Raw genomic sequence first — 18,480 nt, forward strand, 5'->3', positions numbered from 1 at the left:
TACTGACAGGTAAACTTTTCCAGTGTTTCAGCTCTTTCTACTGTTTTTATGTGCTGTTGTGTCACTACTGCAACAGTTCAGAAAAGCCTTCAACAGGTCTGTGTGTTCGGAAGTATTTTTATGAATTTGACAAGATTTAGGTGCAGAAAAGAGCATTTGTAGGAAATTGTAGAGTAAAAGACACGAGTTATAGAACAAGAAACCAAAAGAATTACTGCAAATTCTACTGAAACATACATATATCAATTCATTATATTAAATTATTTTTACATTATCAAATCATTACATTATGTTATGAATGTATTATATAATATATTAATGTCCTGCACCTCTCTTTTTCTGTGTGAGTTTATTTGTACTGTTTATTCTATAAACCCAGATGAAGTTTATGAACAGTTTCAAACTGAGTTGTATTTTTATCTCCATTTTCACACGTCTTTGGCTCGATCACTATGTGTGACTGAGAACAACAGCAGCAGCAGCAGTGCTTAAAGCTGTAGTTACAGTCTTGCTGGTCAGAGTCATTGCTGTATGTGTTTAACTCACTTTACTTTGTGTGTTGTGTGTTGTGTGTGTGTGTGTGTGCGTGTGTGTGTGTGCGCGTGTGTGTGTGTGTGTGTGTGTGTGTTCCAGGAGTTCAGGCTCAGTGCAGTGTAACTCTCTCCTCTCAGAGTCTCTGTGTTGTTACTGGATCTACAGTAAAAATCCCCTGTACATTTACATCTGGTCGCTCCAGTGTCACACAGAGAGAGTGGTATCGAGTCCAGAGCTCTGAAGGAGAACCACGAGACCTGAAGAAAGATCCACAATACTCAGGACGAGTGTCTGTAAGCACCTGGTGGTCTTCCTGTGAACTGACAGTGAGGAATGTGAGAGTGAGTGACTCTGGGGTTTATAACTTCAGATTTAAAACACAGAGCAGTGACTGGATATCAGCCTCATCTGGAGTTCATCTGACTGTTACAGGTAACACACACACACACACACACACACACACACACACACACACACACACACACACACACACACACACACACACAGAAGCTGCAAAACTACACAACAACAGTTACATCAGAGGACATGGTTGCAGAGTTCAGGGTTGTGTAAATGTCACTGGTAGAGCTTTTAAAATTCTTGGGTAGAAATGAGAGTTTAGAGAACTAATTATGGTATGTAGATAGATTGTGCATGGTAACACACACACACACACACACACACACACACACACACACACACACACACACACATTATTGTATAATATGTAGTATGTATTCCAGGTATGTAGTATTTACAGAGTTTTGGTATATAATTGTGTGTAGACTTGCAGGTGAAGGTGGATCCTAACACTGTAGGACAGAGAAAAGTGAAAGTGACCTGTAGCTCCACCTGCAGCATCAGGACAGACTATTTCAACTGGTACAGGAATGGCCATTACATCTCATATACCTATGACTCCTCCATTGTCCTCGACTCGACCAGTCCTCATGATGAAGTCAGCTACTCCTGTAAAGTGTATGAGAGTGAATACCGCTCTCCTGCAGTGTGTAAGTATCAGAGTAAATCTGTCCCTCAGCATCAAACTGAAACCAGTAACTCATATTGCTGTCATTAAATCATCATGCTTTGCTTATATCATTGTTTCTGAAATGGTGCCTTAATTTGAGAAAAGAAAGGTTTCTAAATCAGTGATGGTGTGGGATATCATTTAATACTTTAATGAATAATTCAGTAAATAATTTAATAGTAGATCAGTTAATAAATTGTTGGTGCTGTTCAACTGTAGTCAAAACACGTCACTTCCCTTCACAATTCCACCTCAGAATATTTGCCTCCATTTTCAGATGTTAGAATTATATTGATCCAGATTTCCTTTAATTATATATTTTACTGGTTTACGGACCAACTCACATTTCACCTTCATTTCAGCCTCAGAAGTCTAAATGCAGCTCTCATCATTCGAGTTCTTCCTTCCTGTGTGCACCTCTCTGTGTTTCATTTGTACTGGGTAAAGACTGTTGGGGTGTGACTTACACTCCTGAACGTGTGTGTGCTCTGAAAGACACGTCGATTGATATCTCCTTCTCTTATAAACACCCTGCAGGACACACAGTGATAAAATCAGTCTGGTTTTTTAAAGTGCAGGCTGATGTGACACCCCATATCTGTTAGAGTGAAATAAACTCACATGCAGTGATTCATGACTAGATCTGGATTTCAGTTCTCATTTTGTTTTGTTTCAGGTGTTTTTAGTAAGAAGAGCTGCTGGAGTGTGACGTACTCCACCCACACTATCTGCTCTCTGATTGGATCATCAGTGGACATACACAGTTATTTCACCTTCCCTAATCGTTACAAGGTCACAAAAGTGTTCTGGTTCATTAAAGATCAGACTGGTGTTGAACCTGTGGATGTGACAGAGGATGAGGAGTATCAGGGCCGAGTGCAGTCCACACAGATCTCCCAGAATAACTATAGACTGAGAATCACTAACCTGAGAGAGAGAGACGCTCAAACATACAGATTCAGATTCTACACTAATGATGCTACAGGCAAATACACCGGCCAACCTGGAGTCTCTCTGTCTGTCACAGGTAATGCCACACAATCATACATTTACTTAAAGCTGCAGTACAGAACTTTTTTTCTTTAAAAATGAACAAAAATCAATTATTGAGCAAGTACATAAAAAAATCAGTGTTGAAAACTGTCTCCTTACCGTACCCCGATTCACAACGGCAAGCTTATAATAATGATTTATAACTTGAGCTGTCGGGTCGGAATTTGTGAGAAATTTTGTGAGAAATATCAGTTTGACGTCATTCGTCTTTGCGTGATTACGTCACGTCCATAAACAGAAAGAAGACCCAGCTACTATATCTCATGTGTGGATGCTGAGGATAGTGGAGTGTTCGTAGCTTGGTCTTACAACAGTTGCTTAGAATTTAAACGTGTCTCCAAGATGACTGCTATTAATCTGGATAGTTCTAAATGGCTATCATCGCTGACATCTGGAGAATCAGCTGTTGTCAAAACCTAGAAGCCTTGAACTGCGGAGAGCCTGCAGTCAAAAAAGAAAGTGACAGAGCCTGTTCTAAAACAGGAATAAATATAGGCATGGCTTTTGTGAGGTGGTGAAACCTCAGAGATCTGAAGAGATTAAAACTGGTGCAGAGATGGCTTTTTTTTCTGCTGAACAGGTGACATTTCAGTGGCTCAGTAGGTAGCTAGCTAACATTAGTGGACTTGTTTGCTTGATTCATCTAGGTATCGAGTTTCCTATGTTTTTTTGTTTTTGCAATGTTATGTTTCCAATAGAGATGTTGATAGAGAGGCAAAAGTTCAGCACTGCAGCTTTAACTAGATTTATATAGATGGAATAGATGAAAATAAAGAACCAGTTTATAATTTGCAGATCTGAAGGTTACAGTATCAGACTGGGATAACGGCTACAAGAAGCTGAGCTGCATCACCACCTGCACTCTGTCTAACAACCCCACTTACATCTGGTACAAGAACGGACAGAGTGTCACTAACCCGTACAGAAATTATCTGTATGTCAGTAGTTGGGAATCAGGCAGCTACTCCTGTGCTATAAGAAGACACGAGGAGCTTCGCTCTCCTGCTGTCTGTAAGAACTCACTTTACACTTCACTCACTCTGTCATCATCTCACTGCCAGCTTCTGTTTATGGAACACCAAAAGTTGTATATTCTTTTCTCTCTGACTTTTTTAAACATTTGAGATCATTCTGATACATGTAGATAGCAACTCGTGTTAAATAATAGTTTGAAGTTTAGTGTAAATTTTAAACATAAATCTAAATGTTAAATATAAATATGAAAAATGTTTTTTTTTATAAATATTCATTTCAAATCTTAAATGTAAACATAGAACTTAAACGTTTTGTTAATATTCTAACTGCCCCGCCCTCTCAGAGTGTGCATCATTGGAAAACACAGTGCCAGTAGGGTTACCAGGTTTATACCATACTTTGCTAGTTTTGGAACAAAGGTGAGGATGTGAAAAACACATCTGCTGATGGGGAATTTGGGCGATTTAGAGACAAGCTACGACCTCCAAAATCATGTTTTAAAGCAAATAATCAGAAATAAATCAACCCAATTTCTACAAACATATGCTATGGCAAAGAGAAAAGTCAAATGCAGACACTGTAGAGCAATCTACAATGTACAGAAGCATTTCTGTTTTCTACTGAAGTCCAGAAAGGCCATGAGTTGTTGTTTTTTTCATGTGATTTCAAGATAACCAAGTTGTTTTCTAAAGAAAGAAAAAGATCACAACTTATTATTATTATAATTATAATTAATTAATTAATTTATTTGTACATGTGACACCCCATATCTGTTAGATTGCAGTAAACTCACATGCAGTGATTCATGACTAGATCTAGATATCAGTTCTCATTTTGTTTTGTTTCAGGTGTTTTCGATGAGAAGAGCTGCTGGAGTGTGACGTACTCCACACAGACTATCTGCTCTCTGATTGGATCATCAGTGGACATACACAGTTATTTCACCTTCCCTAATCGTTACAAGGTCACAAAATCAGTCTGGCTCATTAAAGAGCAGGCTGGCGTTGAACCTGTGGATGTGAGAGATGATAAGGAGTATCAGGACCGAGTGCAGTACACACAGATCTCCCAGAATAACTATAGACTGAGAATCACTAACCTGAGAGAGAGAGACACTCAAACATACAGATTCAGATTCTACACTAATGATGCTACAGGCAAATACACCGGCCATCCTGGAGTCTCTCTGTCTGTCACAGGTAATGCAACACAATTATCCATTATACACTTAATTACATTTACAGAGATTAAATAAATGAAAATAATAAGTCCCGTGTATTATTTTCAGATCTGAAGGTGACAGTATCAGACTGGAGAGAGCAGTACATGAATCTGAGCTGCATCACCACCTGCACTCTGTCTAACAACCCCACTTACATCTGGTACAAGAACGGACAGCGTGTGTCTGAGTGTAAATCTGCCTCCTGCTCTGTAGCTGCAGTCGGTGGTGCGGTCAGTTACAGCTGTGCTGTTGAAGGCCATGACAGTCTCCTCTCTCCTCCAGTGTGTGAGTGTGGATTTGACTCTCCTCAATCATAGTACATCTATATCTGTATCAAATGCTGATCCTGAACACACACCAGCTGATTCAGGTGTTTTATTTCTAATCAGATTCCCCTAAAAACACCAGCGCAGTGGTTCTTTCCTCTGGATACACAGTGGAGGGGGATTCAGTGACTCTGAGCTGTAGCAGTGATGCAAACCCTCCTGTTCTCACCTACTCCTGGTTTAAACAGAGAGCAGCTGCAGACACACTGCTGACAACAGGCCAGAATTACAACATCAGCAACATCAGCTCCCAGCACAGCGGACTGTACTACTGCACTGCTCACAACCAGCTGGGACAGCACAACTCTACACCCACACTCCTGGATGTGAAGGGTAACTCTACACAGACACACCTGGATGTGAAGGGTAACTCTACACCAACACACCTGGATGTGTTAGGTGACTCTACACAAACACACCTGGATGTGATAGGTAAACTTTGAAAGATCTATTTAATCATGATGTTTTATTACTTGTGAATTAATCAGTGTTCACCTGCTTTTCTGCATCAACAAACCAGAAATGGTGTTTTCTACAATCTACATTTACATTTATTCATTTAGCAGATGCTTTTATCTAAAGTGACTTACAAATGAGAGAATACAAGCAAAGCAATATATCACGCGGAGAACACTACAGGTAGTTTTACCGTACAAGATCTTTTAATTGACTTCTAGAAAAGCAAAGTATGCAGAGTAGAGGTGTAAGTGCCAGATTAAGTTTTTGAAATTTTAGGAGTTCATTACATGCTCATGGAAGAGGTGGATCTTTAGCTGTGTTTTGAAGATGGTGACAGATTCTGTGGTCCGGATTGAAGTTGGAAGTTTGTTCCACCACTGAGGGACAGTTAGTGTAAAGGTTCTGGAAAGGGACTTTGAGCCATGTTGAGTAGGCACTACTAATCACAGATCATTAATCGATCGTAGATTACATGAGGGAGCGTAAGCCTTCAGGAGAGTGTTGAGGTAGGACGGTGCTGTTCCAGACAAGGTCTTGTACATGAGCATCAAGGCCTTGAATTTGACACGGGCAGCTACAGGAAACCAGTGGAGGGAGATGAAGAGGGGTGTGACATGAGTCCTTTTGCGCTGGTTGAAGATGAGACATGCTGCTGCATTCTGAATCATCTGAAGAGGTTTGATGGAGCTGGCTGGGAGGTCTGAGAGTAGTGAGTTGCAGTAGTCCATTTTTGATATGACAAGAGCCTGGACTAGTAGCTGTGTAGCCCCTTTGGTAATATAGGGTCTGACTTTCTTGATGTTATACAGAATGAATCTACAGGACCGTGCAGTTGTTGAAATGTGGTCTGTAAAGGTCAAGCTGTCATCAAAAGTCACCTCAAGGTTTCTGGCTGTCCTGGTTGGCTTGAGCTTGGTTGGACCAAGCTGTACAGTGATGTTGTGGTTGAGTGAGGGACAGGCTGGGATGATGAAAAAGCTCAGATTTTGCCAAGTTGAGCTTAAGGTGGTGTTCCCTCATCCAGTTCGAGATGTCAGACAGGCAAGCAGAGATGCGTGCAGAGACAGATGGATCATCAGGCTGGAATGACAAATAGAGCTGGGTGTCATCAGCATAGCAATGATATGAGAAGCTATGAGACTCAATCACCTGCCCCAGAGATGTAGTATAAATTGAAAAAAGCAGTGGACCCAGAACTGACCCCTGAGGAACTCCAACTGTGAGTTGCTGAGTTTCAGAAATACCTTCTCTCAACAATAATTTGAAGGATCTGTCTGAGAGATAGTATTCCACCCAGCACAGAGCCGTTCCGCTGATGCCCAGGCTGGAGAGGGTTGACAGGAGGATCTTATGATTCATAGTGTCGAAAGCAGCAGAGAGGTCAAGTAGGATGAGGACAGATGATCTAGAGGGTGCTCTTGCTAGTCGTAAGGCTTCAGTGACGGAAAGTAGAGCAGTCTGCTTGGTGTCCAGGAGTTTGTTCTGTGTGAGAAAATTGGAGAGTTGATTAAAAATAGCTCTTTCAAGAGTTTTGGAAAGAAAAGGGAGGAGGGAAACAGGTCTGTAGTTGTCAACTGCAGCAGGTCTAAGTGAGGGTTTTTAAGCAGTGGGGAAACCCGGGCCTGCTTAAATGAGGTAAGGTATGTGCCAGTAGAGAGGGATGTGTTAAAGATGTGTGTGAGTGCAGGTAATAGTGTAGGAGAGATGGACTGAAGAAGGTGAGAAGGGATAGAGTCAAGAGGACAGGTTGTGGGAAGGCTAGCAAGGAGGAGTTTACATGTTTACTAGAATTTGATTAATTTCAGTACTGCTTTTATAAAAATAAATTATTTTACACAGTAAATAGTATAAGCTTCTGTACATGGACTGAAAGCTTTTGATTATCTCAGGTGATGAGGAGAGCTCAGCGAAGGTGTGGAAGCTGCATGCTGTATGGGGAGCTGCTGCACTCGTTCCTGCTCTGCTTCTCTCTCTTCTTACTGCCGTTCTGTGCATTAAGTGAGCGACTGAATTCTTTCATCATTACAGTGAATCTGTACCGTAAACTTAATCCAGTGTTTATCATTAGCTGACTGAAGCAGGAACGGATTGAACCGCCATGTTTTTATGTTGTTTGTGTGAATAGGAGGAAGAGAGGAGCAGAGAGAGACACAGACATTCAGGTACTGAGAGAACTTTTCACTTTACGTCTTTATCTTCATCAAGTTCCACATAAAGTTCCTATAAATCTGTTATTGAATAAATACTGAAGACGTTTTCTCTTCATTTCTCTCAGAGTGTTCCAAAGCCTGGAGATGACACATACACAGCACTGAACCCCATGAATACGTCCCCGGATTATGACACTCTGCAAGTACGTATATCGTCTTTGTGTGTGTGTGTGTGTGTTACCATGCACATACTATCTGTGGTTCTCTAAACTCTCATTTCACTCCCTAGAATGTTAATTGCTCTGCCAGTGACACTTACACAACCCTGAACCCTGCAACCGTGTCCTCTGATTATGACACACTGACAGTAAGTGTGTACACCTGCTTCACCTGACTGACATTAATAAATGCATTTCCTAAGGCACTAGATGGTACAACTTATTAAGACTACCTGTGTTTCATAAAAGACAGTGGTGTAGCTAAAGGGGTGAATATCAAGTCAGCACAGCCAATTGTCACTGCCACCTCTCTTTCACCAGAACTGTACAGGTGTTTTATTTGGTCTTACAGATTTACTTTTCAGCCTTGTAGCTTAGACAGATCCAGATGTTATTGGATTTATCACGATAGATGGCTGATGGTGGTGAAGTGTTATGCCTCCTGTGATGCCTCCTGGAACTGTTAAATGTGTGTGTGTGTGTGTGTGTGTGTGTGTGTGTGTGTGTGTGTGTGTGTGTGTGTGTGTGTGTGTGTGTGTGTTTATTTGTTTGTTTTTCAGGGTGTGGCTACTCGACTCAGTGAGGAGAAGTTCTCCAGAACTGCAGAATGAGAACTAACGGTTGACTTTGGTTAGTAACGGCTCAGGAAGGATACTCAGGGTGAGAGTTTTAGGATTAGAGTTGAGGATTAGAGTTAAACAGCATCAAGACGTCACAACAAACTCATTTCTGTCTTAATTAAGTGTCATTCGTTTATGTTATTCAAGCAGCTCCTTTAGTTTCTCAGTTGTCTTTTCACACTTTTAATGTATTACACACACATACACATATAGTGTGTGTAGCGTCCTGGGACCATCCTTCACATTTTCTACTATATCTATCTCTCCAGATTTTTCTCATCATCACCTCTTCACTCGCTTGATCTCTGTTCACGCTGACATCAGTGGGAAAATAATCACTGATTCATTCCATCAGCTCTGATCTGTTGGTTAAATTTCTTGTTACTGTCTTACAACTTTGTTCGCTCTTGTCTGATCCTATTTGTTATTTCCATGTGTTGTAAAACTACAGTGAAAAGCTGGTTAATGATGATGATAACTGATAATGAAGCATGGAATGCCAACCTCCATCAACATGAATTCTACTATGTTGGATCTGTTACTGTACAATGCTTGAAATGTTTCTATGTACAATAATAAAATTGAGCTAAACAAAAGGTGTTCACTACCATCACGGATTTCCTCTACAGCGCTCACTTCCGGGTTTTCCTTGGCTGTTTACTTTTGACACGTGTGTTTTGTTTTGGTTTCTGTCCTGTCTCCGCCCCTGTTATGTAATTGGTTCCTTCCTAATGTCTCAAAAGGGACATTTTAGTTAAGTGTTAGTTAAGTTTTAGTTAAGTAGGGGTTAGTTAAGGTTGATGTGCAAGCTCACACAGCACGTCTCTGCACGTCTCAGCAGGTCATTCTCTGCCCCATAAGACTGTTTTTGATCTTGTGCAACTGCTTTGATTTTATTCACCATCATGTTATTCTCACCACTATGAAGACTTGAATATCCCTACTACAAGTTCCATAGGATTTTGCCATTTTACGATCGTGTAGCAGATCGTGTTCCTACTTCTGACATAAGCTGGTAGGAGAGGGGCGTGAGTTTCAGTTTCGGTTGGTGGAGAATAAAAGCTGCCGTAGTGAAGCTATACGTGTGTGTGTCTGCCTCGCATCCCTGAGCGCGTCATCGTACTTCCGGTGCGGTGTATGAATGCCTGGGAGGTAAGAGCTACTAGCGGTGTTTGTATCGTGGGCTGTTTGTGTTATGCAGGGTTACATTTCATTAAAGGCTTTGTTGAGCAGCTTTGCAGAACGCTTTCTGCGGCGGCGGTCCCCATGTAAACGCGTGTAACGTGCAACGTGCAATGGACGTTACAGTGGCCTTTGGTTCTATCTTTATTATGATTGATTGAGACTGTTGTTTTTGTGTTTTTCTTTGAAATTTGTGTGTTGTCTTGTATTTGCTTGTGTTCTATTCAGTCAGCAAACCAGTTGCAATTGCCGAACGCGGCACCTCGGACGGACGAGCAGACCTGGTTCGGGCAATTCTTTTTAATGGCTGTTTTTCCCGGCTAATGAATGTGTGTGAGGGTTAGGGAAAATTTACTACTAACCATTGCAGTACTCCTCCCACCTCCTCCCATTATAATTGCCACATTTGGCATAGTCTGTAAAATTTGAGTAAATTCCATCATATGGGTTTCTTTCCACTTCTGGTATGCCACGATCTGGTGCAATCAGAAGGATTGCCAAATACGGCAGAGACGTGGGTACCAAACTCTTTTTATTTTTGTGTGTGTATTGAGCAAGTGATTGTGTATTATTATTTTATTTTTTTTAAGCAAGACGGCAGTGTGCGGCGTCGATGCTATTGTGGTAGGTATGTGTCCGGCCCCTAATACCTGTTAGCTTTTCCCCTCAGTTATTGGTAAGGGTATTAAATTTATGGAAGGGACCCAAGAATTGCGAGATTTGGAGATCCACTTGAGGGCATATAATGAAAGGCCATGTCAAGAAAATGTGTTGGCTGCATCACATGACCTTAATATTGCACCTTTGGTCATTTCTGCAATATTGCTTGACCCTCCTCAGCCAGTCAATCTTGGTTATGCTGGGCCTGAAAGGTTTGCTTTTGTGCTTAGGGACAGGAGTTGTCTGAAGTCTAGTGGTAAATTTGGCATAGGCATTGAAGAATGGGTTAGGGAGGCGCAGGCATGTATGTGAATTTGTTGTTTGTCTCAAGTTGATCAGGTATTCTTCCTTCTCGACTATTTTGGGGGTGATGTGTGGGAAGAAATTCAATAGTGTTCTGATATGGGGTGTGGTAATTTGGAGCCAATTGCATGAATTATTCGGTTGCACTCAGTTAGATGTAGTCCTCTTGGAGGAAGTTAAGCAGCAATTTTCCCTAATTTTATTGTGGAAAGTAAATAAGTTACAGATGGGAACTTGAGCAAGTAACTCGTTGTTTCTCTGCGTTTACTCTGTTGGAATTTTCTAGCAAAGTGATCAGGTGGGGGCTGGAGCGAGAACATGGAAAGGTGTGGGGTTGGAGTCAGATGGTCTTATTGGTTTATCTCCGCAAGTAGGGTGTGAGGGGTCATTATAAGGTCCAGGACCTGTGGGAACAGTGGTGTGTTAGGAAATGGAGGCCCCTAAGGGGCCATGTATACCATTGCGTTGATGGGTAAGGTGAATTATGTTCATCGTTGAAGACTTGAATCCAGATGGAGTCTTTTTTGCCCTGGCCCTGCAGGGGGGGTTGATTTGTGTTGTTTTGGTATCTGAAACTCATTCAGCTGGTGGTGCACCACCTTTTCTTTTTTCCTTTATCTGAGGCAGAAATGGAAATTCTACAAAAAGGCCTCTCATTTATACCATCCATCCATCCATCTTCTATACCAAGGCTATTCAAGGTCCCAGGGAGCATCAAGCACAAGGCGGGATACACCCTGGACAGGGTGCCAATCCATCGCAGGGCACAATCACATACACATTCACACACCCATTCATACACTACAGATACTTTGGACATGCCAATCAGTCTACCATGCATGTGTTTGGACTGGGGGAGGAAACCAGAGTACCCGGAGGAAACCCCCCCCCCGCAGCACGGGGAGAACATGCAAACTCCGCACACACAGGGCCACAGTGGGAAACGAACCCCTAACCCTGGAGGCATGAGGCGAACGTGCTAACCACTAAGCCACCGTGCGCCCAATGAACCAAATACAAAAACATAAAGAGATGCCAGAACAGATTACCCAATGCTGTAGACTGAAACCTGCCTTCTTTTTTGACCCAGGCCAGGGACACAACACCCTACCTTTCCAACCAGACTGGGAAGCCTCACCCAACAAATTACCAAACAGAGGGAGGGTGCCCATCCTGGAGAGCAGACAAGGAGAGGGAGGGTGCCCATCAACTCCTTCTCCTACCCCCCTCCAACTTCACGTACTAGAACCACAACACCACAGACCGACATCTTATCACAGTAGCAGTATTAATGCTTCAAATGTATTGTAGTGCTTATATAGTACTGAACACTAGATTAAGGATTAACATTTTTATACATTACATTTTTTCCAGTGTAATCTTTATTAATATGTTTGACATTCTTTTATTTTTACATTTATTGATTTCTATGATTTCTTTATATATTCTGTACTTTTTTTTTTTTTTAGCAATAACTAAGTTTTTTAACACTCTGGTGTTCCATGAGAACAGAGGTGGCTGGTAACCCAGTTCTGGGAATTCTGGGCGTACTCTGCCCATGGGAGGAATTGTGCCCTGTCCTTCTGGTTGTCAGCACATAAAGCCCATAGGAAGTGTCCAATCTCCTGGTTAACCTTGACTTGGAACTCCACTCCACTTGTGGGTGGTAGCCTGATGTCAGGCTTACGGAGATGCCCAGTTTTTCCATGAAACCCCTCCACACACGGGACGTGATCTGGGCCCCTCAGTCACTCACAGAGTCCTCCTGAATGACTCTGGATGGGTTGCTATCAAATGACAAAAGCCACAGTTCATAAACTCTGCAGTGACTGCATGGAGTGAGAGTTCTTTAATACTTGAGTGTAGCTGTGATGTTAATTGAGTCCAGGTGTGTATGACCAGTAATTAGGTGAGTGTGAAGTGAGAGTCTGTGGTGGCTGGGTGATGTAGTCCTTGCCGGCCAGGTAGGTACAAGCTCCCCCCAACATCCAAAGTTTGATACTGAAAATTTGCATATTTAGAACATAGTTTTAGGATTACAGTTACCGTTTGAATTCACGTGATTTCCGAGTGATAGAAGCTCCCACAGTATAGGGAAATTGTAGGGTGCTGTGGACAGATGTATTCTCTGCTCCATAACCTACCATGAAACCTACCACACCAAGTAGAGGTGAGCTAAGACGTGTGCAGGCAAACCACACACGCTAACATTTACACACGCAATCACGACTTTTAAACAAACTCAAAAAGGACAGCTACCTATGAAACTAAATTCAATACTATATTTGTTGTAAATACAATTTCCCCACGGATGCGTCCAAGCACTGCTGTCCTGCCTGCATTGTGACCAGGTACCATTACTTTCCCAGAAGAGCAATGACTGACTTAGCTGGTCATTTTAATCTGATAAACTGAATATTCTGTTTGTGTAACTGGTGTCATTTATTATGTTAAAGGTCATCATGCTGTTTAGCTTGCTATGTAATAAGTGTACAACAATATATAGTGGTAACCTGAAACGTTAGCTATGTAAAGGGTCCTGGAGTTTTCTTTTCTTAATTCCAAAGACAAACTGCCATAACTATTTCTGAATGGATCTCTACAATATGGCCACAACTCAGATGTTAGTTCTATATTTCTCGTTGCCAAGCTAGCGCACCTCAGCATTATTGTCACGGAACGAGACTGGAGGCGGGTGCAGGTCACCGTTTTTTATTATTTAAACCAGAAACAAACAGATAAGCAAACACAGGGAGCGCGGTCTCTACGGACTATACTCACTCTGGTCCCCTAGCTACGACCGCTAGCATGCTACACATTAGCACATACCCGTATACTTGACGGACTCAACCAAGTTTAATACTGCACGATGTGCGAAGTCACACGGGGGTTTAAATAACAAACCTAATTAAACTAAGACATTAACACCTGGGGCAAATCAGAAACTTAAGTCAGGGTCCAAGCTGGAAGTGAACGAAAACAAAAGAGTCACGTGACCAGTCAGCGGCCGTACCGCAGTGCCCTCTGCTGGCCGTGGCGTAACAATTATGCTGAGCCTTATATTTGTAAAATCACTTAGTTGTCCTTAGGCCAAATGTAGTGTAAAGGAACGAAATGCTGTGCAACTTTTAGTTGCAACTGCAGCGGTTTAGACATTAACGGCTGTGTGTTGAGTTATTTTGAGGGGACAGCAAATTTGCACTGTTACACAAGCTGTACACTCACTACTTTACATTGTAGCAAAGTGTCATTTCTTCAGTGTTGTCACATGAAAAGATATAATCAAATATTTACCATAATAATAATAAATTGTTCCAGAAGTGAGAGGGCTTTTCAGTCAGTAAGGCTAATGCTGGTTGTCCCTGCTTCCTGCTGAGAGGAGATTCAGTGCCATGAAGAGGCTGAAAAAACATGGTTTAGATCATCAATGAGTCAGAGATGGCTATTTGCCATGTACACCAGGAAGGACTAGACAAATTAGAACCTAAAGAAGTACAACTGTCCTTCATTCTGAGTAATACTGTCAATTATTAGTACATTGATTCTTTTTCCTAGTAAATGTATTGAACGATACTTATATCATTTAGTCCTGTTTGGTCCGCAAGTCTATTATTCTGAAAAAAAATATCAGTCATGTCTAATTGTGATGTGTGTGCATATATAGGACACTGTTATTAGCAGAGAAGATCCTGGCAGAAGCAGACAGGTTTGGAACGTATTATTCACTATATCTGTGCACAATAAGATGAAACGCCTCCCTGGGGGTAGAGACTGAGTAAATCTGAGATATAATAAACCATCTAATCTCACTTGTTTTTCTATCGTAGCATACACTGTCCTCCGTATAGTTATTTTGGTCCTAAATGTAAAGGTTCTGCATTGTGTATATATGTGTGTGTGTGTGTGTGTGTGTGTGTGTGTGTGTGTGTGTGTGTGTGTGTGTATATATATATATATATATATATATATATATATATATATATATATATATATATATATATATAACATTTGGGCCTTTTATTACATAGAGAACCAAAAAGGACCATTATATTTTTGACCCCACTCCCACCAAATGGTTTGGCCCCCTCCCAATGTTCAAGACATGATTAAGGCCTTGATTGCAGGGATGCATGGATCGTATCTTCATCTTCAGTAAAAGGTACAGTATGAGAACCTTAATTATATTTAAATGTTCAATATTATCATTGACTTCAGCTTTAGTTTTTATTAGACGGTGTTTCCTTACAATACTGTTACGTCAGGGCATTTAGGCGCGCTTGGCACACTAGATGTATTTAATTTTTATAACGGAACATTTTATACCAGAACAGAGTTTATATCTTCTTGTCAAGTCTAATCTGCTTTCTAATTTGGCGTACTCATTCCCATAAAACTTCATGTAAAAAGTTCCTAAACCTACCAATGATTTAAGTAATTCAGATTCAGGCCAACGCAGCTTAACTGTGATTGGTTGTGCAGCGGTTTAGTCATGCCAAACTAACTAATACCAATAGATGCAACCGACAGATTGGACATCCAATAGGTTGTACACCTGCACATCGCTAGAGGGCGCCTCGAGCTACATTTGTGCTTGGGCCTAGTGTACAATGAGTGTAATTGCAAGTTTATCTCAGCAGAGGGCAGCAAAGACTAGCTGATATATAGAACTCTCTCTTTCTTTACTCTTTTAGAGTAAAGCTTTAAAGCTACTGTACACACTCTCTGTCTTGCAAAGTATAAACTGCATACTAAAGCTACAAAAGGTGCTTTAGTGGATTTGGTGGATACCACCCCAGCAATAAGGAATGGTAGTTTATTATATAGATTTTAGGGCTGCCTTCACACCTGTGCATCCGAATCAGATACATTTGGTTTGTTTTGCTGCTTAGTTCATCGAACCAATAAGCGAGTCCACTAGGGGGCAGTGTCGCAAGAACCAAAGCAGACTACAGTTATGGGAAGGTGTAATAGAGCAGCTCAGTTTTCAGAGTTGCTAGGCGGTGTGCTACCCCTTTACTGGAGGTATGTTTTAAGAACAAAAAAAGAAAAGTGTGTAATCCTGCACACTGAATAAATCAGCTGTTATAATGACAGCTACAGCCGGAGTACGTTATTATACATCCATGCATGAAGAATAAATCAGCCCTCATACGTGCTTGGTGTAAGAAGACACACCTTCAGATCAGAGCATCAGACTGCAGCTTTAACAAAGGAACAAAGCACCCGGAGTACTGCGTATCCCCTCCAAAACGTCCGAGTATTCAAAAGCTCTCTGGCACTTTTATAGCCCTTTTTGTGACTCCGGGTGGTGACCGAGTACTCTTGCAATAGGAAATGCACTTTGGCTTGCTTTTTTGTGCACTCCAAGTGTGCATCGAGGAAGAGCTTCCTTTGATCAACAATATTGCATTGACCTCGAGCGCGCCACCACGCTGTTTTATATTCAATGCAATTTCCTGTGTTTATGGGTATCGACATTTTTTGGACTCCAGAGTGCTTATGAGACTGTGTGAGCGTGTGGGTCTGGTATGAATAGCACATTATGGCACAATGTATTTTTTCCTTTGCATTTTATTACACCAAATGATTTCATTTAATTGTTCGTTTGTAGCTTGCATCTGGTAAAGTGCTTGTATAATCAGAAATGTCATGTTGGGAATAAACGTGACATGGACAGTACAAATTCTTGACTGGTGGCTCATTTGTAATATAATTTAGGCATTGAATATAAAAAAAGAATATTTTGGTTTAGAAAAAGTAACTGCATCCATACATGATGTGATCAAGCATTGAGCTAGGGGGTGAATACTTATGCAAGGCACTGTATAAATATATATTAATTTGATCTTTTCTTCAATATCACAGTTCTCAGTGTCTTCTTATAACCTTACATTTTCATAGAGGATCATATTAGAGGATAATATTATAGAAAACACTCAGAGGGATCAATCTATGGATAGATATTTCTAATTCCAAATAACCTAACACAGTTTTTCCTTCATTCCCGATATTAAAAGTTCATAGGTTAATTTAAAAAAAAAAAAATATATAATTTTTTTTTACATTTTATTTTATGTTTTTCCTTTCACTCCAAATATAAACAAAATATTCTGTAATATACTGAAGGGACCATTGTTTTTTATCATTGTGTTCCAGTCTTGTATTCCTGGACTAATTATTGAGGTGCTCCTCTGAGTTTATCGACACCAATTTAGTAAAGATCTGCCAGTAAATCCACGTTGATTTCACATATTATGCAAATTAGCTCAGAATCTAAATGGATGATAAACGGCAATTGCAAATCGTCACAAAGAGCGTATTAAGTATGGAGCCTGCTTTGAGCAGGAAAGCTATATTTTGTAAATTCCTGTACTATATCCTTCACCTGGAGGCCAGGATTTCAGAAAGCTTTTTCTCAGACATGCCTGTAATTGAATATAGATTTCCATTTTGGGAGAGCTCTTCCACAGAAGCACACCAGATAAGGCTTCAGGGGAAAACTCACAATCTCCTATCATGATATGAGGCTTCCTTTTTTTTATATCCGTATTTTTAATGACATTTGTGTTGCTCTTGCTAGTGCAGTGTTGGTTTATTACTTGTAGCTGTAATAAAAACCTGCTGATCAAGATATTAATGTTTCATATGAAGAGCTTTGATAGATTTCTGGGAAGTCCCATTTCTTCTTGAACCACTCTCTGTATTTTATTAAATTTTTTGTTTGGTATGTGAGGTGCAAATCAGTTTGGGGATGCAGGTCAGGTAGCACTGTGCTTGCCAATCGGAACATGTAAATGTGCGTGTAAAAACCAAAAAATATATATGCATGTATACATGTATCATGTATTACAGGGTGTATACCGTTCATGCATGAATGCTTTGTGGCCCAACATGACAGTAAAAATTATGGAGATCAATTACAATTGGACATAAACCTTGCAGAATGCACCGTTTTCCTGTAAATTGAGCATGTTCAATTGGTGAATCCAATGATTATAATCAATGCATGTTGCATGGGTCAAAACATAAGAGAGCAGGCCTAATACAGCAGTTCATAATAATAATTTTATTTAAAAAATCAGGCAAAGGTCAAAAGCAGAAAACGCAGCATTAGAAAACACGACTCGAACTGCGTGGTAAGACTTCACAACCAGGAACGTAAACAGCAGGGCAGAAATAACTAAACAGAACAGGTGCAACATGGAACAGGTGAACACATTAGGATGCTCCACTATACTGTATGTACAGCAGACCACGTATCGTTGTGGCTTCCCAGTGTGTACCACTCATGCATGACTGCTTAACGGCCTCAGTTTTATCCAATGGGATCACGCCATGTCAATTAATAAAACACAAAAAGCAGTGAATTAGAAAACCAGAATTGAACAGCATGGTAAGACTTTGCAACCAGGAATTTTAGGCACACGACAGGTTAGAAATAACCAAATTAATATTGGCATAACACAGAACAGATGAACACATTAGGATACTTGACATGACCCTGGAAAAGTGTCATTATCTAGTTCTAAGTTTCCTTTATGGACACGTTAAACTCTTGCATGGTTTGAAAATGTCTTCAGACCACTGAATAGTTCAGCACAAGTTTAATGCTTATATGCTTATTATTTTATATAAAATAAAAAATTAACTTGTACTTAATAATAATACTACTTACCTACTAATGTAGTACTGTACTGTCAGTGATCATACAGCTTGGTTAAACCTAGTTTTACCGGCGACGTATGGTT

The 18,480-nt window shown here is 40.7% G+C and overlaps 1 protein-coding gene across 4 annotated transcripts in view; it reads left to right on the plus strand.

Annotated features, from left to right (window-relative positions):
* Nucleotides 1-9,160, plus strand: part of LOC124626411 (sialoadhesin) — a 40,688-nt gene extending 31,528 nt beyond the window's left edge. For 2 of the 4 annotated variants that reach the window (XM_053676533.1, XM_053676535.1), the window contains exon 13: nucleotides 8,528-9,160. In XM_053676533.1, coding sequence (XP_053532508.1) covers nucleotides 8,528-8,578 — 51 coding nt within the window. In that variant the 3' untranslated portion in view covers nucleotides 8,579-9,160. The remainder of the gene's footprint in view (nucleotides 1-8,527) is intronic. The other 2 variants (XM_053676537.1, XM_053676536.1) reach the window with 1 other exon arrangement.
* Nucleotides 9,161-18,480: the final 9,320 nt, after the last annotated feature.

Source organism: Ictalurus punctatus, chromosome 27 (assembly GCF_001660625.3).
Source record: "Ictalurus punctatus breed USDA103 chromosome 27, Coco_2.0, whole genome shotgun sequence".
NCBI lineage: Eukaryota > Metazoa > Chordata > Actinopteri > Siluriformes > Ictaluridae > Ictalurus > Ictalurus punctatus.